This window comes from Natator depressus, chromosome 1 (genome assembly GCF_965152275.1).
Source record: "Natator depressus isolate rNatDep1 chromosome 1, rNatDep2.hap1, whole genome shotgun sequence".
NCBI lineage: Eukaryota > Metazoa > Chordata > Testudines > Cheloniidae > Natator > Natator depressus.
Window position 1 is genome coordinate 319,053,832 of NC_134234.1, and position 27,183 is coordinate 319,081,014.

Sequence of the window (27,183 nt, forward strand, 5' to 3'; positions counted from 1 at the left end):
TAAATACAGGGTTTTACATTAGCTGTTCCAAATCACTTCCCTCCACATGAGACAGTCCTGCTGAAGGAAAGCAGAGAGCTGGAGTCCTTACTGATCAGAGACCATAGGCTCTGTCAGTGCTCACCTCTACAACAAATTGCTGACCTGATTGTGCCCAAGAAAAAGCAGCAACTTTAGAACCGTACCTTCCCTGCCCCCAAGTATTTCTGGCAAGCGCCACTGAGCATTGGGGTGTGGGGAGGTGCTTGACAAATGAATCCAGGGCAGAATTCTATTGTTTGATGAGGTGGCTATAAAAAAAAAGTTACCAAATAAGTGAAGTCTTCAAGGCTATTTCTCCCATCAGGTTATTTCAGTTTCACAAACAGAGGAAACAGCTTTGCACTGTACTTCACTACAAAGAAAACCAATTGAAAAAAAAATCATGAAACTCAATATCTCTTCCTTCCAAAAATGAGTAAGAATAATGGTGTCTTGCAATTCTTTGTATATGTGACATCATCCCATACCTGAGCCCACTGTCTAAAAGCTTTCAAATGTTGACAGTAAAAACATATTATTTAAACATTAGAAATCCTGGGTCAAAGTCATCCCTGGTATTACTCAACGACATTAAGCTCTGAAGATTGGACTTGAGGTCAGGAGGGGACACTGCCCGGTCATGGACGGGCAGCGACCATGCAGTCACCCACAATTAACCTGGCTGCACCAGATCAGTCATAATCCTGTGGAGCTCTTAGATGCTTGGAATAAAGCCATAGTGTGGTCATGGACACTGTGCTACATTTCTCCACTGTCTAAGCATATTGTTGTTGTTTCTCCACTGACTTTACACTAGAGATAAATGTGATTCCTTATATTAAGTTGGTTTGAAATAACTTTTCAGGATTTTGGTCTCAAAAACACAATTTGGGGTGGGGGTGTCAATATTTTTTACACTAAAAGATAATCAAGTAATTTAAATCTTCATTCATGACAATTTTCCTTAATTACCGGATCCAGTAAATGAAACAAGTGAAAAAGTTGCTTGTGGTCTTTTTTCCTTTGACTCAAGGTAATACCACAAATTAAGAATAATTAAGAACAAAGGTGGTATAGAAAATATCAAACCTCTATGACCAAATTCAACTCTGATATAAGACAACACATTTGCCATTAAAAGTTGGGTTCAACCAGGGACAACGTGGAGAAGCCTTTGGGGACCAGGGACAGCCTGTGTGGAAGGGAAGCTGGTAGCTTGTTGGCAGGGAAACGAACAGGACCCTGGAGCCAACCCCCACCCCCGCTCATTCTGCCCCATCACGTTAGCCTTCTCCTGTCTCAGGGTCTATGAGAAGGGGCCTCCTTCATCCTCCGTCCCCTAAGCCTGTCACATTCCTTCCCTGCTGGTGCCCCTGGCAGCTACCACTTCTTTCTTCTGCTCCTCTCTGAGCAGTCCAAGCTGGCTGGCTGCCACTCTGCCAGCAAGGAGAGCACAGGGTGAGGAAGAGGAGGGACAGGCTCCCTGCTCTCGGTGCCAGCAGTCCCGCTGGTTGCGAGCCATCGCTACAGAAGAACCTCTGCTCAGCCCCAGCTGCCGCCTTGACGTGGGTGGTCATTTGCGAGACCCTCACCCTCAGCAGACCTCCAAGCCCCCTGCACTCGTTCTCTCAGACAATGAACTGGGTTGGTGGCTCCCGGTGAGTGAAGCTCATCCAGGGCCTCACTGTTAAGGTACAACCAGGCCCCTAGACAGTGTGAGGCTTCAACCCCCACCCCTGAGCGCACAGCCTGGAGCTGTGCGCAATGCGGCCTACACACTTCCCCCACTCCCAGACTGGGCAGCCTGGAGCTGTGCACAATGGGGCCTACACGCTTCTTTCACACACACACAGGGCAGCGTGGGGCTGTGTGCGATGGGGCCTACACACTTCCCCAGCCCAGATCGGCAGCACGGGGCTGTGCACAATGGGGCCTACATGCTTCACACACAGACACATACATGGCAGCAGGGGGCTGTATGTGCTAGGGCCTACACACTTCCCCAGCCCAGACTGACAGCAGAGGGCTGTGCACAATGGGGCCTACACACTTCACTCACTCACACACACACGACAGCATGGGGCTGTGCACAATGGGGCCTATGCACTCTTCCCCCACTCCCATCCAGATTGGGTAGCATGGGGCTGTGCACTATGGTCCTCCCCACTTTGGAGCTGACACAGTCGGACTGTTTGAAAGGGCCTCCCTTCCTCGGCCTCCCCCACAGACCCCCCTTATTTGTGCAGTGCACAGGAGTCTCTTCCCAGGACTGGGTAAGGTGGGACATTCAGAAAGGGCTTCTCTGCACATACTTCCATCCCTACTTTTTGTTTGGGCAGTGCAGGGCTATATGTGACGTGACCTTCTCCCACTCCTCCAGGACTGGACAGAGTGGGGCTGGGTGAAGGGGCCGTAACAGAAAGTGTTACTGCAGTGTCATCTGACCTGCATTTACTACACCTGTATGAATGAAATGTGTAAGTTGTTAACTGGAATGGGTATTTTTTTTTTTACATTTTGTTCAGCAGCATCATGATACTATCAGTACATGGGGCTTCTATACAAAATTTTAAGTTAGTTTCAGTCTATTATTACTTGTCTAAAGTTTTTAGTAGTATGGCATGTTTAACATTTGTACAGCAAAGATGCATGCACTACTAATTCACAGAAAATAATTGATCTTTTTAGAAAAGGAATTAGGGGTGAAAAATATTTATTAGGTCTTCTAGTCCTTTCTTCCACTTGTGCAGGATTAATCTCTTCAGTGTATTTTGTCAAGCTATCTTCAGTTCTGATAGGAATTTAGCATTATTGTGCTTTCTCTGAACACTGATCTACTAATTCAGACTGCTACAAAGCAGAATCTCTAAATCTCAAATCAATAATTAGTAAATTATTCTTCTCTCTCTTTTAGCTTAGGTCCTCCTCAGAAAGAAGATAAAGGTAAAGCAAATTTGTTAGTCTCTAAGGTGCCACAAGTACTCCTTGTTCTTTTTGCTGATATAGACTAACACAGCTACCACTCTGAAACCCATCTTTGAATGGGCTTCCTTTCCTTCAAATTCCAATTATGCTTTAGAAAGTTATCTACCACACCATTGTAGCTTTAGGGTAGAATTTTCAAGAAAGCCTAAACCCCCTTAAAAAGAAAAGGAGTACTTGTGGCACCTTAGAGACTAACAAACCCCCTTAGGCACTTTTAAAAACCCTAGACTTATTTATTACTCTCAGTTTCCCTATCAGAAGGAGACAAAGTTTTCTCACTTCAGAAGATTGTTTTTTATCCAAACAAGAAAACAGTTGAAGAAATTTTTTTTCTGAACCTGGCAATTTAGCCAATTTTTAAAAACCATTTAGGTCTGAACCTGGATTCTGTGCACAGGGACAGGCTCTGCCCACATCAAGCCCCATTGCAGGACGGGGACTTTGGTCACTAGAATAGGTTTAGTTTAATTATAGACAACTGATTCTTTTACCCCTAATTATGCCATAAATTTTAAGTCATATACAGTTTTGACTGGACCTTCTTTGCTCAGTGTTCATTGGCTGTTTGCCCCCAACCCTCCCCCTCACTCTTCACTTGAGCTTCACTGCACACTTGACCATCTTCACCCCTGCCCTTCCTATTTGGCTTATCCCCTCTTATTATTAATTAGTATTATCATAGCACTTAAGTACCCCCTCCCCCCCCACACACAGAAAAAATGGAACATGACATTTGCTGCCATCACGTTGTTCACTGTCTGTGTGTTCTACCCCATGTCTGTCTTGTATATTTAAATTATAGCCTCTTTGGGGCAAAGAGTCTTGTACTCTATTTGTACAGTGCCTAGCACATGGGGACCCCATTCTCTAGGAACTGCTATAATAAACATGATTAATCATACGATATTTTGGAAGGATGAAGAGTAAAAACTGAGTGAGAGAAATTTCCCCACCATCCTTTTAGCAAATATGAAAGACATGATGCTGGCAGCCACTCTACGCTAGAGCTCCTTTCACTGGGAGCGCTGGTGGAGCTGCAGTGGTACTAGAGCAATGGTATGCAGTTTCCCTAAAATGGTCAGCGTGGGCAAGGCCTAATTGTCTCACTCAGAGATTTGATGGTCCAAGACATGTTGTAAACCTTCAGACTTCTTTTAAAATTTAAATGAAATTTAGAGAGCTTTTGTAACTTTACATTTCTGATTTTAGTTTCTGGGTCATTTTAACTTTGATGTTTTATATTTTTAAAATCCTAGCTGTAATAGAATCATGTTAATCAATTATCAACACATTTTGTTGTTCTCATTTTCTTGCAATTTGGAAACAGTTTCAAACTTTGTATTCTGCAATCTTCGTAGTCTGAATTGACTATAACCTTTTATTCATATCTGCTACATTTCTAATCAAATTCAAGATCTTCCCCATCATATAAGCCAAATGTACGTGTCTCAATTATGAGAAATTAAAAGGAGACAAGCTCATCTTCTGAACATTAGAGAACTTTGAAAATAAAATGCCTACAATCAGTAGACCAAAGTTTAATTAGCAAGGAAACCTTCAGTGCCTTTTGCTCCCAGTAATGGTTTTAGTGACAAGATTGTTCATTCTCTTTCAACATAAAAATTTGAAAGTTGGCGGTGTGTATTTTCTATTATCCTATCTATTTTTATATCAAGTTCTGGGGAGGCAGATGTGAAACTACTGAGCTGTATGGAAAACAGTAAAGTCACCACCAGCAGGTTTACTAAGCTTTTTATAACAAATGTTTAAAAAAAAATTTTTTTTTTAAATATAAAAAGCACTCCACCATCAATTCAAAAACTTAAAATTCAAAGGATTTCACCAGGCTTTTGAGGTTAGCCTTGCTAAACAATTTTGTAATCATCCTAACCATATATGGAGAATCAAACTAAAGTAATTCCAAATGCATAAGGAAGCCTTTTTGTAAGATTCAAGTTGTTCAGCGCTAAGTATGTGGGGGAAATTTCAGCTTGACATAAACATTGGCCTAAATGCTTGGGAGCACTATCCTGTACATATCACAAAATATCTAGGAGGATAACATTCATTTTGCAAAATGTATATCCCTTGTGTATTATTACGGTACCCACTACTGCTATTAATTGCATGTCAGGATTTCAGTGGTATCCTTAGGCAGCAGAAAAATTGCCTTTGACTAGGGCCCCCCCTACTGCAACTACATACAATATATATTTATAAAGTGCTTATCCAACATTAAAATGTACAGTTCCATGGAGACATCCCATCCCCACCTGGTACTTGCAAAGGAGAGACCTCCATACTTCACCTTCCTATTCCCATAAACATTTCCTACTTGAGCATACTGAGGCCCCTCAATCATCAGCTGGTCATCCTGAAATCATCCCTCACCTAAATTCCTGTCCCATAATTACCACTTAGCCCTCCAGACAAAATATCAATTTTCCTCACAGCAATGTTGAGAAAATTGGTTGGTTTTGTACTGTGTCCTGAAATTAAGACTATGGGGAACCAGAGAGGGAAATCATCTCCTCGCCAAGATGCTCTTCTAGCAGCACCTGCCTCCATTTATATCAGGAAGGGATTGGTTGCTCAAGTACCTCAGGTGGTGTCAGCTACCATGTTAAAACAAGAAACAGAAGGCCCCTGTCACAGGTCCAGTCACCGCTAGGGCAGCATCTCCTCCTGACTACTCCAGTGATTAACTTGATCCTGGACTGACACCCCCTTCTGTCTTCTCATTCTCACTAGGCCCCCACTCCGTCTTTGGGACTCTACATATTGTGACTTTGCTGTCCAGACAGGAAACTGTACAGCCCTTCCAGGCTATCAAAGTGCTACTGGATCAACTGTCTTCATCCACGCCCCACCCAAGGCCAGGTCTTGTACCCCTTTCCCAGCAGCTGATGGGTAAGCCCAGGTTCCCCTACTACTCTGGGTTCCTAATCAGAGACCCTATGTACAACTATAATCTGCTTGCTCCGAGACCCTGTTTTTATTTCCCTGGACTCCTTTCTAATTCTCTGCCCTCCCATCCTCTTTGGGTTGATTAACCCAAATTCCCTCCTCCAAGGGAGTGACTACTTAATTCTGCCATCATCATTGTTCCCTCTCCCTCCCAGGAAATGACTACAGGCTACTTCTTCTACAGCAATCTTCTGACTGCAGCTTGCTGGCTTTATACAAACTTTCTACCCCTGCCCAGCTGGGCTCAATCATCAATCAGCCTTTAAAGCCCTGGCTCTCCCTCAGGGGCAGCCTATCAAGGCAATTGACCTGATTTAACCTGCTCACCTTGTGTGAGGGTGGACACTGTATTACAGTATCACAAGTGGATGGAGCCAAACCATTAGAGGACTTTAAAAGTCAAAAAACCCCAACACTTTTAAAACTTTCAAGTAAATAAATATATATGCTCTGCATAAGGCTAACCTTGAAATTCACCTAGAAGTTCCAGATAGCACTGAATGTAATCACCTGGCATCTGCGTGATGCAGGATGCTATGATTCCCATAAAATCTGTAATGGCTACCACCTTTACTTTTGGTTTCAATTCAAAATGTGGGTTATAATCTTGGAAGCCTAGAATGAGAGGGAACTTGAGCTATACACATTAGCTTTTGTTTTTCCTTGCTCTTATAGCATCTGTACGACTGTTGAGCCATGGCATAAAAAGCAGAAAAAAGGCTGTTGAAAAACTGAAGGAATAAATTGTCAAAAATTTCTTGTATTATTCTAAGGATTTAAAAATAGATAATTACATAGCTCATTAGTCACTTAAAAGCTTGGACTTTTAGGCACACAGTGTGTTTAGTAGCCCTGATTTAGAGACAATGTGCTAGATCCTGAGACAGATCCCCAGACAGAGCTCAAATTGACTAGAGCTATGTTGTCTCACACCAGCTGAGGACTGGCCCTCTGTCTCATCCTCAGAGACGAGGGTTTATGCATTTAGCTCCCAGTAGTGTTACTAAGAATTGCAGTCCTGCCTCCTCATGTCTCAACTTTAAATTACACTCTGCAAATAAATAATAATCCCTTTTTGAAGAACTAATTAGCTATTTGCCACCTTTCAGGAGCAGAATCATACTTAAACAGGAAAGGAGAAAGCAAAAGGTAAATTGTTATAGCTATTTATAATGATTTTACACAACTAAAAAAGGTTTCACATGAATTTCACATGCAGATAATTTTTCAAAGCAGTTGAAGGGAGGTACAGTGCTATGGGATTAGACTAGTGTGCATACCTTCAGAGTAATTTTTCAGGGCAAATATATTTTGTCTAGGAGAGCTTCAAGCTGAATTCTTGATTTTTAATTGTTATTTGTGTGTGTATTTCTATGCATAAAAGTCCTGCAAAGTTTAGTAATTTCTTACCCATTACAAACATATGCCCGTTATACAGATATGACTGCAGGAATGGCTTACAGATTCACAGTCCTCAAATACTTGGTCATTTCAACTAATAGCTAATTACAGATAGATGGCATTCTTTCTGGGGTTAAACATAAGAATGTTTAAGTACTTTTTTCTGGCTTCCAAAGTGCACTGAGTGGATCAAATTCTGTCCTGATATAAGCAGAGGAAATGTCACACAATAGGCAAGAAATCAGTGAGGGAGGGTGCGTGTAACTATAATAAGAACAGACTTTCTTCCTTCTTGGTAGGAGCTAGGAGCAGTGAGGCAAGGTTAGGAAGCCCAGGTAAGGGGCCTGCACCCACTCTGGACACAGAATAGATCATGGAGACTAGACTCCAAGTGGCACCTCTCACCAAGCCATAAAGGAGGAGGAAAAGCAGGCTTGTAGGATGTAGCCAGTCCCAGAAGCAGACTCCCACCAGTGGGATGACCCTCTGGGGTCCCCTTGTCCCCCCACAAACACTTTCCTAATCCCTTGGATACACAAGTGATATGGGGCAGATCATTAAGGACTAATTGGGCTAATAAATAACATTACAAGTATGTAATGTGCTCCAGCATGGTAGAGATGGTAGAAGTTGGCTGGAGGGGGTCCAGGAGCTGTTGGAGAGGAATGTGACACAATAACTGTAAACAGTGCATTTAATAAGTGTGAAGGTAATGGGAAGAAGGTATATGGGACCATATCTGGATATGTGCTGATAAGGGACAAGTGTGGGATTTTGAGGGTAGAGGCATTCAGAAAATTCTTGTATGGTGAGAGGGAAAGAGATAAAGATTATGAAGCAGTGTTAAGAACGCTGAGGGAAATGAAAGGATTAAAAGAGGTGGACAGTAGGAATTGTGTTCACTTATGCCAGGGTTGAATTTGGCCCCTTGTCTTCCTAATTGGAAATAGCTTTATCTGAAGTATATATATGTTTTGCAAAGACCAATATCATAATAACTTGAAAGATTATTATACAATTGCTTATCCTGGAAAATATTTACCAAAAAGTCATATCTGAAATCTGTCAAATATCACATGGGGGTGGTTACTAGTCTAGTACAAAATTATATTCCCATGAAAAGCATTGCAGCATTTTGTAACTTGGCACAGCCTGGAGTCTTTGATGTCCTTGTGGTGGCTAAAACGAACAAGTTACCATTGTTCTTATTTACTCATTCAGTATTATTTGCTGCATTTGATACTGATGATCTCAGGATGATTATTAATAATCTGTTCTCCTTCACGAAGCTTGTTCCCTGCATTGCTATGAACAGAATTCAAGGGTTAAACTGAATTGTTTACATAATCCATAGATTTTAGAAGTGTTAACCAGATCTGCTTTAGACTCTCGCCACATGAGGGCAGCTATGGGAGTTTTTTTTCTTTTTTTCATAGGACTGTATATTCTGTGCCAAGGAAGGCTATCTAAGAGAATGATAAGCTCTTTGCATCTTTGTGGATGGCCATGTGTATATAATCCTTGTTGATTTTCTTGCTGGTTTATAATGTGCATACAAAGTCTCAGCTCTTCAAATTATTGAAAAATAGAAGTTGTTTTTCTTCCAGGGAGTCTGACCACTTAAAAAAAAAAGTTATACAAAGTTTTAAATTGTTAATAGGTAGGTGAAGGTGGAAACAGTGAAATTTCAGAGACTGAATTTTCCCATCAGAAGCACCATCATTCATTTAGTTTTCAAAAAGCAATTCAAATAATATTTGTACAAGAAATCTTTTTTTAAAGAATTGAAAGTGAATTTAAATGCTAGATTTGTGTGTATAGCGATTCAGCCATGTGATTTTATTGATATTAAAGGCAATTATGCAGGTAAATCATGAATATGTACCACATATACTTCTGCGTTGCTCTGTAGTATCTATCAAGTGGTTTATTGTTCTGTCTTTTGAAAATTATAGGAATTCTTTGAAAAGAAAAAGCTTAGATCAAAGATGAAGCTGCTAGGAGTATCATCACCCCCTAAAAGTTCAACAGTCAGTTTAGATCTCCTCAACCTGTATGTTGTTAACCAGATATCCACCAAGAAAGACACTGCTGGTGAGTATAATATAGTAATAGACTTTACAATTGGAAGACCCATTTACTGTAACCTATAACTGCTATTGCCTCAACTCTTCTGTACTCCCTTGTAAGATTATAGCTTGTAGTGTCAATAATTCAATTGATCTTTAATCAAAATCTAACTGAAAGTGAAACAGCAACCACACAAAAAAGTCAGAGGACAAAAGAGGAACCTAATAATCTTGGCTAGCAGCATAATTTCACCTTCAAGGCTGTGCTCAGCTCTGCACGTGGCTAAGTAGCATCATACATCCCTTTTTTTTGTTCCTTGTGACCTTCTTTTCTTAAACACTCCATTCATACACTACTTCCACTTTCATGACTTCTTTCATGGAACATACTATCACTCTGGAATAGCCTATCACCACCCCTACATCAAGTACTTCCTTCAAATCCCTCCTCAAAATCCACTTCTTTCACACTCTTCCTACACTGATCTCCTCAATAATGTCTCCATCTACCTTATGAACCTTAACTGTTGTACTGTATTGCATTTTTGTATGAATAAAACTGTAGAGGCCTTGCGTTTCAAGTTTTTTCATGGGCTGTGGGAACACCTTAGCCCTCAGGAACTAAATGAGAAGTGTAATAGAGCCTTGCAGTGCCCAAAATCTGGTGGATAAAAGAAGTGTATATTCTAATAGACTATAAAATAGAGTTAATAATAAGCAGTTCAGATAGCTGTAATGGCGAATAAAGCAAAACGTATGTATTTTATATTGATTATGTAGAGTGAAGGGTGGGTTCTGCGTTCTTATTAAAATTCAGATATCTCAAATCTCTCTGGGACATAGGTACTAACACTCTGAACACTTTCATTACAGACAGAGTGAGAAAACCAGTCCATGTGGATCTGAACAGAGGGTTAAAAACTCCTACAAGGAGACAGAATATAGAATTTCCCATGTCACCACAATGCACATCATCTAAAATAGCCCTAGATGACATCCAGAACAGGTACTTGAATAATTATGGACACTGGTCAAACATTAATGAAGTTCAGCAAAGATAAGAGCTCCATGATGCCATTTCTTCCTTTAGAATATATATTTTATAAATCAAAAAGTGCCAATCCAGGCACCATCACAAAATTGAAAAATACAATCAGAACAAGAGTAAAACCAGCAACTTCCACAATACCCCCCCCCCCAAGCCAGCCCTATAGATGCTCAATCCACACTAACAGCCCTTATTATGCTCCTCCCTCCCCAAAGCCTGGCTAAATGGCTAGAGCATGCTGCACGGTCCCCTGGTCAAAGAAGTTGTGCTATTTCAGACCAAAGGGAAGGACCGGGTCCCACGGCTGAGGACCCCTCACACAGAACACACTGCCAACAGACCCCTCTCTCTTTTTTTTTTTAACTGAGATCAAATACTTCTGCTGATTGGTGGTGTGGCACTATAACTCTGGGAGAGAAGCAGTTTCTCAAGTAGGTAGTAGATGCTAAGCCATTTCAGTCAAAACAAACACCTGAAATTCTACCTGCAATCTACAGACAGCCTTTGCAGATCCTAGGGCACTTGTGTCATGTGCTCTCAGCAAGATACACTCAAAAAGTGGATTCTGCAGCAGCTTCTGGTTTCACTTAAGATATGGCCCGATATGGAACACACTGCATAGTCTAATGTTGAGCTAACAAAGACAGGGATCACAGTAGCAAGGTGTGCATCCAGAAGAAATTATTGCAATCTCTTAGCTGGAGCAAGATGGAAAACACTGTTGCTATGTGATTGTTTAACAGCAGCTGGAAATCTAGCAACACCTCAAATAAATATAGGCCATACTTACATAATAGGGGACTGTATCCTGGAAACAGTGACTCTGAAAAGGATGTAGACGTCATAGAGACAAACAGCTGAACATAAGCTCCCAGTGTGATGATGGGGCAAAAAGCACTAATGCAATCCTTGGATGTATAAACAGGAGAGTAGTAAATAGGAGTAGGGAGGTGAGACTGATACTGGAATACAACATTCAGTTCCGGTGTCCACATTTTAAAGGGGATTTTGAAAAATTAGAGAGGGTGCAGAGAAGTGTTATACAGGATGTCAGATTAGATGATCTAATGGTCCCTCTGGCTTTAAAATCTCAGAATCTATGAACTGGCAGATATGCACCCTCCACAGAGAGACAGATACAATTCTCACTATATGTTCTTGTTGCTTTCCCCAGCCTTCCACCATCATCTCAGCCTTATCCAGATTGAGTTCTAGCCAGCTAGATCGCTTCCATGCCTCAGTCTCTTCCAGACATTGGGCCAGGTGCTCACCAGCACCAGATAGAAATTTAGAGATAAGGATGTCATCTCCCCACCGCTTATGACTGATCCCATGGGGAGAAGGCAGTTGGAGGATAGTGGGTGATTGGGAGCCTAGGACTGTTCTGGACTGAAGCGGGGGATCTGCTTTCATGAGGAGGTATCTGTGTTGCCTGCGCTTGTAGCGGTCTTGTTACCCAGACAGTCCTGTCTTGAAAAGATCTTCTGAGGAAACGTCAATTATGAGTAGGAAAATAAATACAATATTTTAGGGTTGCAATAGTTTCACAGCAGTGCTTTAAGTTCCAATTAGATGGGTCATAAACAACTTTACCAATATAAAGGAGTTCGGAAATGTATTTTGAACAAACAAAAAGTTGTAGGTGAGGCCCTAGATTTTCACTCATTTCACTCATTTCTTTACTCATGTAAGATCCTGCATGCAGTAGCTGTATCTAAGGAGCAGGCCACTGTATTCAAACATTATTTTGAATCTTCAATCTTTCGGTGCCCAACTTGAGACATCTTAAAGGAGCCAGATTTTCAGATGGACCATGGTGGTTGCTCAGGACTCTTTGAAAATCAAGCCCTTTTAAGATCTTTCAAGTTAGGTACCCAAAATCATGAGTCTCTTTTGAAAATGTTGGCCAAGAACTCCAAATATCATAGGTTTTTCTTATACTTTGTTACAAGGATACAAGAACAAGTATTAGAGAACAGAAGAAAGCATCTCGCAGAGAAGATGAAATACCAACCTCAGGTAAGTTAAATATACATTTTATAACTTGACATCAGTTTTGTAAACAAATGACCCTTAAATTGTGTTTTAAAACAATGCCTAATCTCACAGATTTTGGTGTGAAGTGGAGCTTTCCTCTTTAAGGCTATGCTGCATCATTACAATTATCTTCCAAATTATTCTAGGTGGTTTCAAAACACTCAAGAACAGTCTCTGCTCTAAAGAGTTTACAGTAAGGACAAACAAGTACACAGAGGTTAGGGGAAAGGGAATGGGAACAACAAAAGGCAAACTATGTAAAATGTACATAAAGTCAGTTTGATTCACCGTGAGCAACATGGCAGAAATGAATCTTTAAATGTGGACAGGATATGGGCTGTGAGGATGAATTCAGAGGAGTGTACCACACACAGCAGGTCACGTGGAAGAAGACACAGAGGTCATTGTAAGAAGTTGAGAAATTGGCAGACAAAGCTGGGAGCACTGGCAGAGCCCAGGGGATGGGAGGCAACTTGACAATAGAAGATAAATAGGGAAAGGGCAGGGTTATACAAATCAAATCTGGTCCTCAGCTCTTTCTCCTAAAACACTTTGAAACAAATTCTGCTTCCACTACACCTGTTCAACTTGATGGTGTTGTAGGGGTATAACTGAGAAGAGAATTTGTCCCTGGAAAAATCCATTACAAGCATTTCCAAAACTATATTGAATTTAGGGTAGATGTCATAAGCTATCATAAACAAATCTGTACAGTCTTTAAATGCATTTGCCAAAAAGATGTGGGACCACGGGGAAGCTATTATCTCACACATAGTTAAAGCATGGTTTGTTTGCATTCTTTTAGATGGACTGAAGGATGGTTTAGATGGTTTATCAACTTACAACCCCCTGTACTGGTGGGTGCAGATGAGTAGGAGGTGGAAGGATAGCTTTATTATCCAGCTGGGCCTCCACAGGAGGCTCCCTGCTAGAAGATGCCCATGAAAGAAGCTGAATCAGCACTTCTCCAGAAGGCCTAGCGCTACCTCACCCCACTTTTGCAGCTCTGCTGGCCCACTCCCAGGCTCCTTGGTGTAACAGGGATTGCTGGCAATTCATGACACTGCACTCCTCAGACTGTCAACAGCTGAGAGCCTGGGTTGTGTCATCTTGCACTAACCAGAATTCATTAAGTGAATCGGGCCTATAGGTGAGACCATACGGACTTGTGCTCCACACAATTAGGCCCTTTGTTTCTGTCTAGGCTAACCGAACCATGTTGTCCCCAGTGTGTCACAACAAAGCTCCATCATCATTTTTGCTTTGGTAGTGTGAGTGTAAGGCCTTAGAATGCAAATATTGAAGTATTAGATCTGTGTAAATGTTACACTTCTAATAACTTTATTCAAAGGATGCCTTTCATAAAAACTATCAGCTGCTCAGATGCAGCTACTAAACACCAATTCTTCTATGAATAAAGAGATAAAATCTCTTCTAGACCTAGCAATTAAGCAAAGTTCTCTACTGGCATAATCCACTGATTCCAGTGCAGTTATGCTGGTGGAGAATTTGATCCATTGTTCCTAAAGTCATGCAATTGGGCCAAGATTTTTAGACAAAGTAAGAAAGATAAACCTATTTGTACGATTAAATTCTTTGTCTGAGCAAAGGAGAATTACTTAGTCTAGGTTAGGTGTTTGGCTATGAAAATATATTTTACAAAGATCACAGCTTGCAATAAATTAATTTCCTAGATATTACTTTAGTAAAAGTCTTCCACTACAGTTTTATCCCTCATACTGGTTGGAGAGAAAGAGGCCATTATTTTAGGTTGGTATAGAATGCCCAGAACTCATTGGGGGCAAATTGTCATCTGGGCCTGTGCCTGCTCTTTATATATGCAAAGACTTGCTAACACTGTGCACATACAAGTGTCAGGCTGGTTTGAAAAGTGTGCACCAGCATTTGCACCTGCATGCTTGTTTGCATCCAAAAATGGAGGCACTGGGCTAAAAAATATTAAAAATAAATAATTGCATTGAGTGACATTTTTCCATCCCCCGCAAAACTTGAAAGTGGGATTTGTACAAAGTACTAAGCAGAGAGGGTGGGTCTGAAGATTCATATTCTCCAGCCTATTGGCAAGCCATAGGATTGCAATGCAAAGGCATTGTCCATTCGTTTGAACAGAAGACCTTGCCACTATGTGTTCCTTATGCTGAGTGTAAGGGCAACCAGGATCTGTGTAGTTGCAGATCCCATAGCACTTCACCCAGTCTGCCTCCAAATCTCCTTTATATGCTGACTGGCTTGGGCCAACATAGCACCCTCCCTCCCACAGGACAGCTCTCCAGGCTACAGTAAAATAGAATATATTTTGTTAATTTAAGCCTCAACTCAGCAAAGCACTTTAGTACATGTTTAAGTCCATCTCCATTCATCATAGCACTTAAGCACACGCCTAACTTTATGCATGTGCCTAAGTGCACTGCTGAAATGGCATTGGCAGAATTTTTTTTTTCTTCGTGAAAGTTTATATCTGGATAGGTCAAATAGGTTTACGTTTTTCTTGTAGTAGGTACATGTGTAATGTATTCTGTAAAATAAAGAATTTTACTGAAAGTGTAATGTTAAACCAAAATATTTTTAGATAAATAAAATGTCTGTTGTGCTTTACTTAAGTTATCACAAGTTATGGAATCAACTTGCACAGACTCTAGTCTTGAACATCTGCACAATCTAGCAGCAGACTGTAATTCCTATCCAGCATCCTCTTCAGTTTCCTGGTCTTCTAATTACAAACAATCTACAGAACAAGATTTCAGAACGAACCTAGCATGCAGCCCTTGGGAAGTGGCCTACAAAGAGGAGAAGCAGATCAAACAGGTTTGATATGTTGTCACTTCAGAGCAATTGTATTCAATGAATTTTTTTCTTTTGGGATAGGTCTAGCGCAGTGTTTCCCAAACTTGGGATGCCACTTGTTCAGGGAAAGCCCCTGGTGGGCCGGGCCAGTTTGTTTACCTGCCGCGTCCGCTGGTTCAGCCAATCGCGGCTCCCACTGGCTGCGGTTCGCCGTTGCAGGCCAATGGGGGCTGCGGGAAGTGGCACGGCGAACCGCGTGAATAACATAACATACTCATGAATACATAACAATAGTGTAAAGGCTAAGCAAGCTCTATGGACTACACACAGATGCCGGCAAGTGCTCTGTGGAGAGCTGGCTGGTAATATGGTGCTGACTCTCCTGTTTCCCACTCCTGCATTGAAATAAAGACAGCTAAAATGTATGAAATATTTTCCTAATATTACTCTGTACTTGCTTATGTGGGAATCTAATTTGTGATCACACAACATCCCCTTACACAATCTCTCTATTAAGATGTTGTCAATGTTCTGAAAAAGTTTGAGAACGCCTGCTCCAGAGGATACCTTTTAACTGAAATCAGTATTTTGATATACCATTTTAAGGCAATTAATGACAGTTGTTTATTCTATTTTGAAGTTTTATTTTGTTTTAAATATGAAAAATCATGTGGAAAAAATACAATAGCAATTATGAGGGTTTTTTCCTGCTAAAATATTTTTATTTTTTTAGAAAATAATTTTTTCACACATATGTAAACCCTTTAAATTCTATTAGTGATGGCATCTTAATGCAAGTTCAGGAAGTCAGAACTTTGTAGTTCTGATGGCATTGGATGCTAGATGGACATTTGAAGGCCTTCTGTTTGCAAGCTGGCTGACAGCCAGTATTTAAAATACGACCTGCACTGAAGTCAATTGAGACACTTACGTGAATAAGGTAAGCGGGATTTGGCCTGTTACATAGAGCAGTACTATGAATGTTTTCCTCCATAATGAATTTATGGAAATAAATAGCATTATTCCATTTTTTTCAATTGTATTAGAATAAAATCTTGTTTTTCCCCACAGAGATAGAAGGGATATTGTCTTGTTGAATTTTATTGTACAAAATTCAAAAGAATCACAATAGTTAATATAGTATATATAAATGTGAAATGTCCTTTTAAATATTAAAATTTAACTATTCTCTGTATTTAATATTTTGGCAGTTTCTACCATTTTCTCAGTCGGGAAATATTCTCTCTCAAGACCCTTGGGTTTCAAAATCCCAAAACAGGCAATGCATTTTCAGCAAGTCCAATACAGCAGGGCCATTGGGAACATTGTTTAGGAAATTGAATAGGTAGGCAGAGATTTTGTTTGTTTGTTTTTTAAAAAAAAAAGAGTCACATTTAAAAAATAAGAAAGGACTTTCAAGACTCATCTGATTATTATTTTTTATTGTACTTCAATGCCCTTTGAAAATTAAGTTGGAATGAAAAGTAAATGACAAAAGTACCAGATTACTTACAAATTGCTGAAATACATCAAAATGTTATTTTAGTTCAATATCCTAGATTCAATTGTTCGTTTTCTCACTACATTATTCAGTAGTGTCACTGAATTCCTCCATTACACATGTAATTTGCAGAACAAACAAAAGCATGCACTTTCCTCCTGTTGGTTAAATAATTCTTCTGGTTTCTTTTTTAATTAAGAATTTAATTTTTTTCATGAAATCATTCCCTTTTCACAAAGGAGAAATAGAAACATGAAATAAATATATTTTGAAAAATGTGCCGATAAGAGAGAAACTTTACCTATTGACTGACTGCTTAGGGCCATACGCAGTTTATAATAAATATCTTATTTCAAGTTTTGTTCCGGGGTTCTCTGCATGTCTCTTGGGCTCCTAAGGAGTCTACTTTTCTGCCCAGTTTATTGCATCACTTGCTCACAAGTCCCTGGTCCGCCACCTGACTGAGGAGGGCAAGACAGAATGCCTTTTGGAATCCATCATCATGTTCCAACACTGATTAGAGTGATCGGAGAAGCACAATAATGGGAGCTCTTCTCAAGTACACCCAGTCTATTTGCTTGCCTCTACAAGAAAGGGACTGTAGATTTCTCACTTCGTGGCAGGCAGCACTAGCTACAGGAACACTGGACTGACCAATAACTTGATCACCATAAATTTAACTTTATCTTTGTTTCTCACCTCTCCCACCTTTTCCCCAGCTATCTAAAATGCAGATGATTGAAGTCCTCTTCCTGTTCTCTCACTCGGACCACATCATGCCCACCCTTGAATCCCTTCATTTACTTCCTGGCCCTCATTGCATCAGATTCAAAGCCCTACATAATCTTGCCTTGCCTACATTTCCGCTTTCATTTCCTCATGCCCCTTCACTTGTGCACTCTTTTCAATCCTCTCTTCTTACTGTTCCCCAGTTGTCTCCTTCTCCCACTCAAGGATTGTGCTTTAAGCTTGGAACACTTTCCTCCTCTTTGCTGAAGAAATGCTTCTCTCACTCCTTCATATCTTCCCTCCTCCATACTGGATTCTCTTAATCTATAATCCCTACAACCTCTTATCTGAACTGTTGTCCCACATCTTATCTTGCCTTTGACTGCCAGCTGTTCAAGGTAGGGAATGTGTTTTTCATGGTTTGTAAGGTACAGTGAAAACGGTGCATTATCGGAGTTTTATTTAAAATAACTATTTAGAGTATTTGCATTTATTTATTAAGCAGTAACCAAAAACTTGGATGTAATGTACAAATGCCAGATGGCTATGACTCTAAATAGTAGTAGACTGGGTCATAGATGAGCACTTACTTTTATTTAGCATTAAATAGTGTCACTTGGCGGTGTTATAATGCTCACAGGTTAGCTTTGGTCAACACTACTGAAAGCCATTTCAGAAACAGCATGGTTTTACTGATACCACTTGAAGAAAAGAGAGACCAGGAGACAGGACAAAAGTTGTGGGAAAATGAAGTGAGAGGAGATGAATTAGGAGCTTCAGGGAAGGTAAATCAGCTGAATAGGAGGTAGTTAAAAGAAGCTGAGGATAGCAAACAGTAGCTGGGAGGAGGGCAGAAGCATAAGAGCAGAGCCCCTGCATTCTGTGTTGCTTCAGTTCTGTTATGTTCTTACAGAGATATGTCCGTAGGTTTCTGCAGATAACGTTTTCCCTCCTCATGTATTTAGTCTCTTAAAACTTAAATGTTTGCCAGTTTTTACATAAGCAGAGGACACTGCTTTCACCTTAGGATCATTTTGGGTCTTTGTTCAATTTCTAGTATTTCCTAACAGACACTCCAAAACTTTTATCATGGTATGCAACACTGTGGCATTTCTCTTTTTCCGACAGTCATGCAGTTGTGCCCTGCATTGGTGACCGGACTCAAGGATGAAATATCTGCCATTAATTTACAGTCCCTTGCTTTTGTCAGTTCTCAGACCCTTAATGTGGGTTTGTACTAAGATACCTCTGTATTTCTGTTCAAAAACTATGCTGCACATGATGCATCCTTTCTTATTGTGCACAAACATGTGCTATATGCATGATTTTTTCCCAAAGGCTCTTCACTTAGTCAAAATCAAAAACACTTTTCACCAGAACACACCAACGCACGTCTCTCCAGTGAGGAATTTTTCCAGACATTTAAGTTGTGTGGTGTTCAGGAAAAAAGACTTATGCACTTAAATAGTTAAACTTATTTACTTAGACTCACTGAAAAATTATCCTGCAGGCAGGATCCAAAGCTGGAAAGTTTTAGTTTGAAAGGTGAAAATTTCATTAAGGTTCAAGTGAGCTTAGAATGGAAATATTTATGCAGCCTTAATTATAGTGGTCATTAATGTCACCCCTACTGTATGCTGAGGCTGTACTATGGGCAAAAGAAAATGTATGTTTGGTCCCATTACTACTTTATTAAAAAATTCTGTGTCAAATGTAAATCACAGCCACTAGATACAAATGGAATTCCCCTCTGTCCAGAGAGCTTGCACAAGGCCTATTGACCACTTAAGAACAGTGACTTAAGTGGTACAGAGACTTTGCATGGGCCTTTTGTATAGAGGGGAATTGTACCCTACAAGAACAAACCACCTTCTAAAAACCCTAAAGAAGATTGTCTTGCATTTGGATGTTTTGCACAGTCCAGGGTCTAATTCAGCTGAGTGGAGCAGCAGTGACATACAGTGGGTGATTTGGTTATTCACAGCTCTTTGTGCAAGAGGATATATCTCAGGTCTGCAGTTATGTCCAGAAGTGGTGTGAAACCGAATTCTAATTCTCTTTAAAGCTGCAGGTCTAGGTTCTATGTTTTTTGCCTTACTATAAAACCACACCTATAATACAGGAGGATTTATCCATTAAAAGAACTTGCATTCTTGATAGAAGTATGGAGAGCATAAAGAGTAAAGGTTTTTTGAGATTCTTAACTTAAAATTGGTAATTTAATGTTTAAGCATTTAGTGTTTTGCTTACTTTTGTACTGAGCAGGCTTTTTCTCTTTTATTTTTTTTCCCCTCAAAGTCCAGAATATATAAATTCTGTTGGTAATACTCCAGCTTTAATTACCGGTAAAGATTCTGGAAGCAACAACAGAAAAAAAGAGCCATTATTTGGTATTGTGAAAGAAACAGCAGCAAACGACACTCATGATGAAAATGGTCTAGCACTGTCTGAAGATGAGAGACCGCTGATTCATGATATTCCTTCCATGGAATATTGTGGTCCTTTTGTTAACCAAGGTCGTATCCGCCAGTTATTTACAGATCCAGATGATATGAATGAAATATCCTACAGATGTAGCCCTTATAATAGAGAAATTTATAACATGACTGAATGTACTGAAAGGTATACTGTAGACAGATGCCTTAAAGGGATTTTCACTGTTCCAGAGCAGACTTTCTTTAAAAGTAAGAATATTTCAAGTGAAAGCCATAAAGAAAATAAACAGCCTAATAAAAGCCACTTGAAAGAATATCCTGATGGACATGATTACATTATATCTTCTGAAAACCAAGAAAATCCTTCAAAATCTGAAAGAACAGGTAAGTATCAGTGATGCAAGGAAGTAACGTACTATGCTTCCATCTTTTTGGCATTGTTTTAGTGAGCCACAGGATTTGTATGTCATAGTGAGAAAGATGTTATGAAACTAGGCACTGTAGTATTTTTGTTTCAGGTAGAATTATATAATGGTAATCATCTTATGAGCTAATATATCATTTAATAGTAATTTCTGATCAAAACTGTGATGGAATCATTTGTTTTAATTCAAAATTGTATTTTAAATTCAAGGTTTAATTTTTGTGTTTTAAGGAGCATTTACAAATCACCACAATCACAAGATTAGCTTAGAGGAAAACATGTGGAATTATTCAACAATTAATAAGTAAGTTTCATAAGCAATTGTTAAATTAAAATGTGATATCTGTATATGATAGACTTGATGGGCGAAATCCTAGCTCTACAGCAGTCAATGGCAAAACTCCAATTGACTTCAGTGGGTCCACAGTTTCACCCACTGAGTATAAGAACATGAAAATTTCTTTAAGATTATTAGCTTTGCAGCTCATAAGTCTGCAAATATTTAATATACAAGATATTTCTGAACATGCACCATCCTCTTCTATATAAAATGAGTATTTAGATTGTGCCTTTCATACTCAAGTTAATGCAAAGTGCTTTAAAATAATAAGTTAAATAGACAGTGTGACAAACAGCCATTATTGGCATTATTGAGCAGACCCATCAGTTACCTCAAGGTTGCTCAAGTACCCAATGTTACAGTCTTTCCTCTGGAGCTGTCTTTTTTTCATTTTACAAAGTGGCGTTGTCTTCAGTAATCTTTAACAGCATACTGTTCCACAGAAATAATGTTTATAAAATCAAGTTCTTTGTATTATATCTTTAACAAATTGTAATAGCGGGATGCATTTTGTAATTTAGAGAGCAGTGACAATGAGCTTACAAATAGCAGTATTGCTATGGTTTATGAAAATAATCAAAGTGGACCATAAGTTTATTAGTAATATTTTTCATTTGAGGTGTAAATAGATGCTGAAAACCATAGCATGAATCTCTTGCCTTAGGACCTTATTTTGGTTTTATTCCTTAGTGACAATGCTCCTCTTGAACAATTCACTTGTGAGTGCTCACAAGTCTTTGGATTTGAAGAGGTAAAACAGTTTTACTTAGCTTTTGCTTAAGGAGACAAATGTACTTTTGTGCTATGTACTACAAGATGTTGGTGCCAGACACTTTGGATCAGATTCTTTGCTGCAGCTCCAGAAAGCAGCAGGCAGCTATTGTTTGGGGTGGGTACTGTGAGAGAGGTTGCCACATACCATTTCCTGATATGAGAATGCTCTATAGCTGTGCATATGTAAATAGCTATATAGATAAGGGGCCAGTAGATGGCATTCAAAAATACATAGAATTGTTCATCGGTTTTGTAGGCCCCATAGTACGTGTGCACTTCAGTGGCTTCCTCTGTGTTCTTTACATGGAGCTCTTAACATTCACCACTTGATCCAAAATATGATGCAAGGATACAGCAACTCTATGGGAAAGGGGTTCCTGGCCCCTGATACCTCTCAGCGCCAGAACCAGGGCAGCCAGGGGGCCATGGCTCCCCACTTTTTAACAAAAATAAGCACAAAATTCATGTCTCCTTCAGATTCTCCCCCCCCCCCCCGAGCAAAATAACAGATTCTGCTGGGGAGGTGCTGCAATTACACTTTTTTGCCCAACAGGAGCCGCTGTAGTGTCAGAAGATAGGGGAGCTGGCTCACCACAGGAGTAGCTTGAGCCCCAGTGCCCCCTGCGGGGCTGAAACCCCGATCCCTGGCACCCTCCATGGGGCTGAAGCCCCGGGGGTGGAGGGGTTGGGGCTGAAGCCCCGATCCCTGGTATCCCTCCCCTCGCTGAAGCCGGGAGCTGCGGGTGCTGAATGCCTGAGCCCTGGCAACCACCGTGGGGCTAAAGGCAGGAGCCGCGGGGCTGAATCCCGGATTCCTGATGCTCCCTGTGGGGCAGAAGCTCCTGAGCCCATGGGCAGAGTTGGGGGGCATCAGGAATGTTGCCCCTCCCAAACTGCTGTGCAAGTGCAAGGCAGTCCAGGGGGAAGCTTTACACCCCCCACAGCTCCTGCCTTCAGCCCCGTGGGGGTCACCAGGGCTCAGACATTCAGCAACCACAGCTCCTGGCTTCAACAGGGGGAGGACGGGTGCCAGGGATTGGGGCTTCAGCCCCAGGGGAGGGTTGGGGGGGGGAATCGGGGTTTCAGCCCCGCAGGGGGAACTGGAGCTCAAGCTCTGGGTTTCAGCATTGGCGCCCAGTGACCCCCCTGAAAGGGCTTGCGGCCCCCCCCCTTGAGAACTCCTGCTTTAGATTTCACATGGGGAGGGGTCACACACACCCCTACCCCATCCTCCCTCCCCCAGGGCTGCCTCTCCTTCTACCTGATGTTGCCTCTCCACCCAGCCTGAGGCCACCACCTGCCCTCACTGACCGGCCACCACCTCCCCACACTCACCCGCCTGCTGCAAACAAGAGGCAGCTGGGGCTGTACTGACTGACCAGCGGGGGAGCAGAAAATACCAGACAACTTACCTGTTTTTGTTTTTTTGTTTTTAAAGGTGGGACACCTGCAAGAGGGCTTAAATACAGGACTGACCTGTTAAAAACGGGATGGATGGTCACCCTATTTTAATGGCACGCCTCCTTCTCTCCCTGCCCCCTGGCCAGTTCGGAGGCAAGGAGCCGCACAGAGTGTCATGGAGTAGGCAGCCGTGGTGTTCCCTCCTCTCCTGCTGGTGCAGGGGTAGAAGCTACTCCTTAGCTCCCAGCCCCTTTTTTTTCATGCAGCTGGTAAGAGCTGCAGGGGTGGGGGACCTGGCGCCATGGCCGGCAGAGCCCTCAGGGAACAGGGACCATAGGGGAGCCCTCCTGCCACACAGCCTCTAGCCACCCCTTCCCTGTGCTAGCCCCCTGCCCGCACACAGTCCCTAGTTACCCCTTCCCTTCACCCTGAGCTACCCCCTGCCTGCACCCTGAGCTGTTTTCAAACTTTTTGAGCTGAACTCCCCACCTTTTGGGTTACAGTTGTGGGTTGCGCCTTTCCCCCCCGCCACAACCAAGACAGGCTGGGTGGGCTGCTGAGGTGAATCGGGGGTGGAGGTGGCACTCCCTCCCTGGACCCACCATATGGAGCTGGCTTGAGCCCCACTGGCCCCTGCCCCCAAAATAGAAGTCGTACTATGCCTATGCCCGAGGCACTGCGCCAGCCCAGCCCCCAAAGCCCCCCCTTCCCCTGCTGGGCCCTGGAGTTTTTATAGCATGGGTTTTTTTGAGGGGGGGTACTGCATAGTTCTGATTGATTGATTGCATTTGAACTCACTTGAATTTGAACAATTTTACCAGGTGTCCTATATTCAGCATAGGGAAATATGGTCACCCTACTTTAAAAGCTGGCCATGCAGACTCCTCTAACATTACAGCCATGTGACTAGGTGAGGCCCACCATCAGTTAATAGGGATAAAGTGGACCCTATGACATGGAAGGCAGCATCCTTTCCTCAGATATACTCGCCAAAAAGAAAAAGGCAAGAAACATGCCAAATGTCCCTGCTCCAAAGCATAGACACAAGAGCTTCTCAATGAAATGGATGTAAGCCTATTTTTTAACATGGGCAAACCATGGTGGTTGTTTTTTTTTTTTTTCCCTCTCATCTTGGCAATAGCCAAAACACTTTAGCTTACATTTTCCAGAAAAATTCAGCCTGAGGCTGGAAGTTTTCAGCCCAAAAGGCTGAAGTGTGGCCAAGTTATAATCAACTGAAAATCGAGGTTTCCAATAGAAAGTGTCAGGAAGCCTTAACTAGTAGCAGCACTACCTGTGCTGACTAGAATAAATGGTCTGGCAACTAATTGATATTTCTTAATCCAGTGAATGAAGTGTTAAGTTATAAAGTGGAGGAATATTAACCCCAAGAGAACTAGATAATTGCCATGTGGCTGCTATTATGCTCTTATGAGGGAAGGCTGGGACACATTGGTAGGTCAGGCTAGATGCATGGCAGAACCATCGTGGAGATTTCTAGTATCCTCATCCAATGGGATACAGGAAAAAGAGATTCTATATAAAGGAATACAAGGAAGAAAAGTATGACTGTTGGACTGAAAAATGTGTTAACTTCACTTTTTTAAAAAAGGTTCTGACAGCAAAGGAGGAACAGTGTGATTTTGAAGTCCGTTCAAAGCTTGGAAAGATGGAAAAGGGTCAGTATACATAGTTCTAAAGTAGATTTTCTCCATGTAAAACTGATACAGCTACATCTAAAGTCAAGTAAAAGTGACTGCATCCTGTTTTGTGAGCTACAAATATGTCTGATGCACCCAACAGTGAATGAAGAAATTGGAACATTAGTGCATAACTGAAATACTTTTAATTGCTTTTATCTAAAAAGATTAAAGTTAGCATCTCCCTAGTTATTAATCCTCTGTTATTTTTTTCATTGTCTCATTTCTGCTACTGTTGGCATCTCCAAAAACATAAAAAGCCAATTCTGCGAACAGTGGTAATGGTAAAAAAACAGACAGTTTAGCAATGCTGCTAAGAACACAACAGCATAAGCCTATGAATGTTCAGCATTTGATAGTATAAGGTGATGGTTCCAGATATAGCTTTTTCATTTGCTTCCTTTCTCATTCCTTTGGACCATGATTAGCTTGAAAATATTTTGTAAAATATTTTGACATGAATTAGTCCCTGCCCTGGAAGTTCAACCGTAGTCTCTTACTAGACGCTTTATACTCTTAGTGCCAGACTGTGCTGCAACTCCACAGGGGCATTGTAGTGATAGGAGTCTGCACCCCCACCTGTCCCTCTGTAGCAGCAGGGCACAGATCAAGTCTCTGTGGTTTCCAGAAACATCCCCACCTCCTGGGGCACAAGATACCCAATGAGGTAAAGCAGCTGCCACACTCCCTATGGAGCTTGCCTCTGACAGTACAGCGCCACACTGTGCCCAACACAGGGCTGCATTTTAATAACACAATTTAGGCTTTAGAGCATGAATATAATTCCCATGGATTCTACCAGGAGACAGCGCCTATTCTGAGAGGAGAATAGGCACTTTATAATGTACTGCACAACGAACTAGCTAACCCTTACTACTATAAATAGTGTCTTAAAATTATTTATAAATTGGGTCAGTGTTATTTTAAGGTGGTGTGCATACAGTATATGAGAGGTTGGTTGGTTTGTTTGTTTGTACCTAATTTTTCTCAGTCTAACCTCATTTTGTAGACATTGAATCATCACTGAGCAGTCAGTCCCCCGGTTACTCTCCAAAGCAAACAGACAGTTGTTTCTGTACTAGTTCCGAGATGGTAAGCAATACAATTTTATCTATCTTATATTTTTATTATTATTATTATGCTTTTTATTTGTACAAGCTCTTCACCATGCTATCTCATGCCAAAGCACATGCAGATGAACTTGCTGTATTACCTTAGTTATTAGCTTTTTTTTATACAAGCAAAAATCACTTGTGAGAAATATAAAAAAGAATCCACTTTAAGCTTTAAAATAGCATAGGCAAGCAGTCATTTACATTATCTGTAAGTGATATTGGACCATAGGGAATTTTGATAATATCTAATGCAATACAGTTCCACTCAGTTCCTTATATTGCATAACTGTTCGTGAAGAAGAAGATCATAGGTCTGGCCTTTTCACTTTACTTACTGTAGTTGTGGTAGCAACTTATTGGATTTATGTACAACTGCATTCATACAAATCTATTTGTACAGTCTGAAGAGGACTACCTAGCTGAAAAGTGTCTTTCTGACAGCTCCTTTCAAGTAAACAGTGCCAATCCAATTGCAGCTTCAACAAACAAAGGACCACAACATAGCTTTGGCTCAGAGAGTTTGCTTTTCCCTCCCTGCACTGGTGTTGCTATGAAAGAAGCCAACACTCCTAAACAGATAGAGCCCAGTTTACAAGCAACAGAGGAGGAAAATAAAGACCAGCCTCAGCACAACTCACCACACATATTTAAAAGGAAGAATATTAATCTGAGAGAAAGATGTGATGCTTGGTCACAAACTGAGAGCCCCCCTGTAAGGGTAGAAAAATTAAATGCTGCCATACAGTGTGATATAATACAAGCATGTTGCTGTAGAAATCATCTTTCCTCTGTCCACAGTGCTGAACTACTAACTAATGTTAGTAAAGCAGATACCACTGGAGGGCAGGAAATTACAGCAGATGAGGCATTTCAGTCTTCAGGAACAGACAGTGCAACAATTATTGCAGAATTTCCTCCTGAAACTGGGTATCTGACTTTGCCTGACAAGATGACTGTAGATGTACTGAACTACATTAACATAATGAAAAAGAGAGAAGAGAACAACTGAATACAAAGGAGAACCTATTAAATATATTGTGGGTACATCAAAGAGCCCTGTACTCTTAGGGGATTTTATTAATTCCACAGTACATTATTTCCTTTTATTTGGTACATTTGGTTTTAGTTGTTGGACAAGATATTCTTTTACAAATTATTATTAATGTACTCTCAATATTTTATAGTAGCTTATTGAAAATAGCCCTTATTCATTAGATACACTTCCACAATACAGTTATAATATTTTGTGGTTTGGGATGGATCCTGTTCTTATTGAAGTCAATGTAAATACTCCAGTTGACTTCCAAGGGCATTGGATAGGGCACTTGGTGCACAAAAACATATACATGGTTATACACCCATTTTAACACACACACACATATATATGCAATTTGTATGATTTTTAGTTAAAAAAAAACCCAAAACAGAAAA

The 27,183-nt window shown here is 40.9% G+C and overlaps 1 protein-coding gene across 1 annotated transcript; it reads left to right on the forward strand.

The window, feature by feature from the left end:
- The first annotated feature begins 1,656 nt into the window (after positions 1-1,656).
- REDIC1 (regulator of DNA class I crossover intermediates 1) lies at positions 1,657-26,761 on the forward strand. Its single transcript, XM_074952428.1, has 13 exons — positions 1,657-1,679; positions 7,083-7,122; positions 9,330-9,468; positions 10,317-10,449; positions 12,444-12,510; positions 15,151-15,354; positions 16,545-16,678; positions 19,862-20,382; positions 20,654-20,726; positions 21,453-21,513; positions 24,550-24,616; positions 25,647-25,729; positions 26,153-26,761. Exons 1-13 carry the CDS (start codon positions 1,657-1,659, stop codon positions 26,759-26,761), a joined length of 2,154 nt encoding a protein of 717 aa, XP_074808529.1.
- The last annotated feature ends 422 nt before the right edge of the window (positions 26,762-27,183 follow it).

Bases quoted from the DNA above. Each gene is read 5' to 3' on its own strand.
- REDIC1 (XM_074952428.1), top strand. From the start codon at position 1,657: ATGAACTGGGTTGGTGGCTCCCG. The intron at 15,355-16,544 runs GTTTGATATGTT...ATATTTTGGCAG, and splicing joins AGGAGAAGCAGATCAAACAG to TTTCTACCATTTTCTCAGTC. The intron at 20,727-21,452 runs GTAAGTTTCATA...TTTATTCCTTAG, and splicing joins AATTATTCAACAATTAATAA to TGACAATGCTCCTCTTGAAC.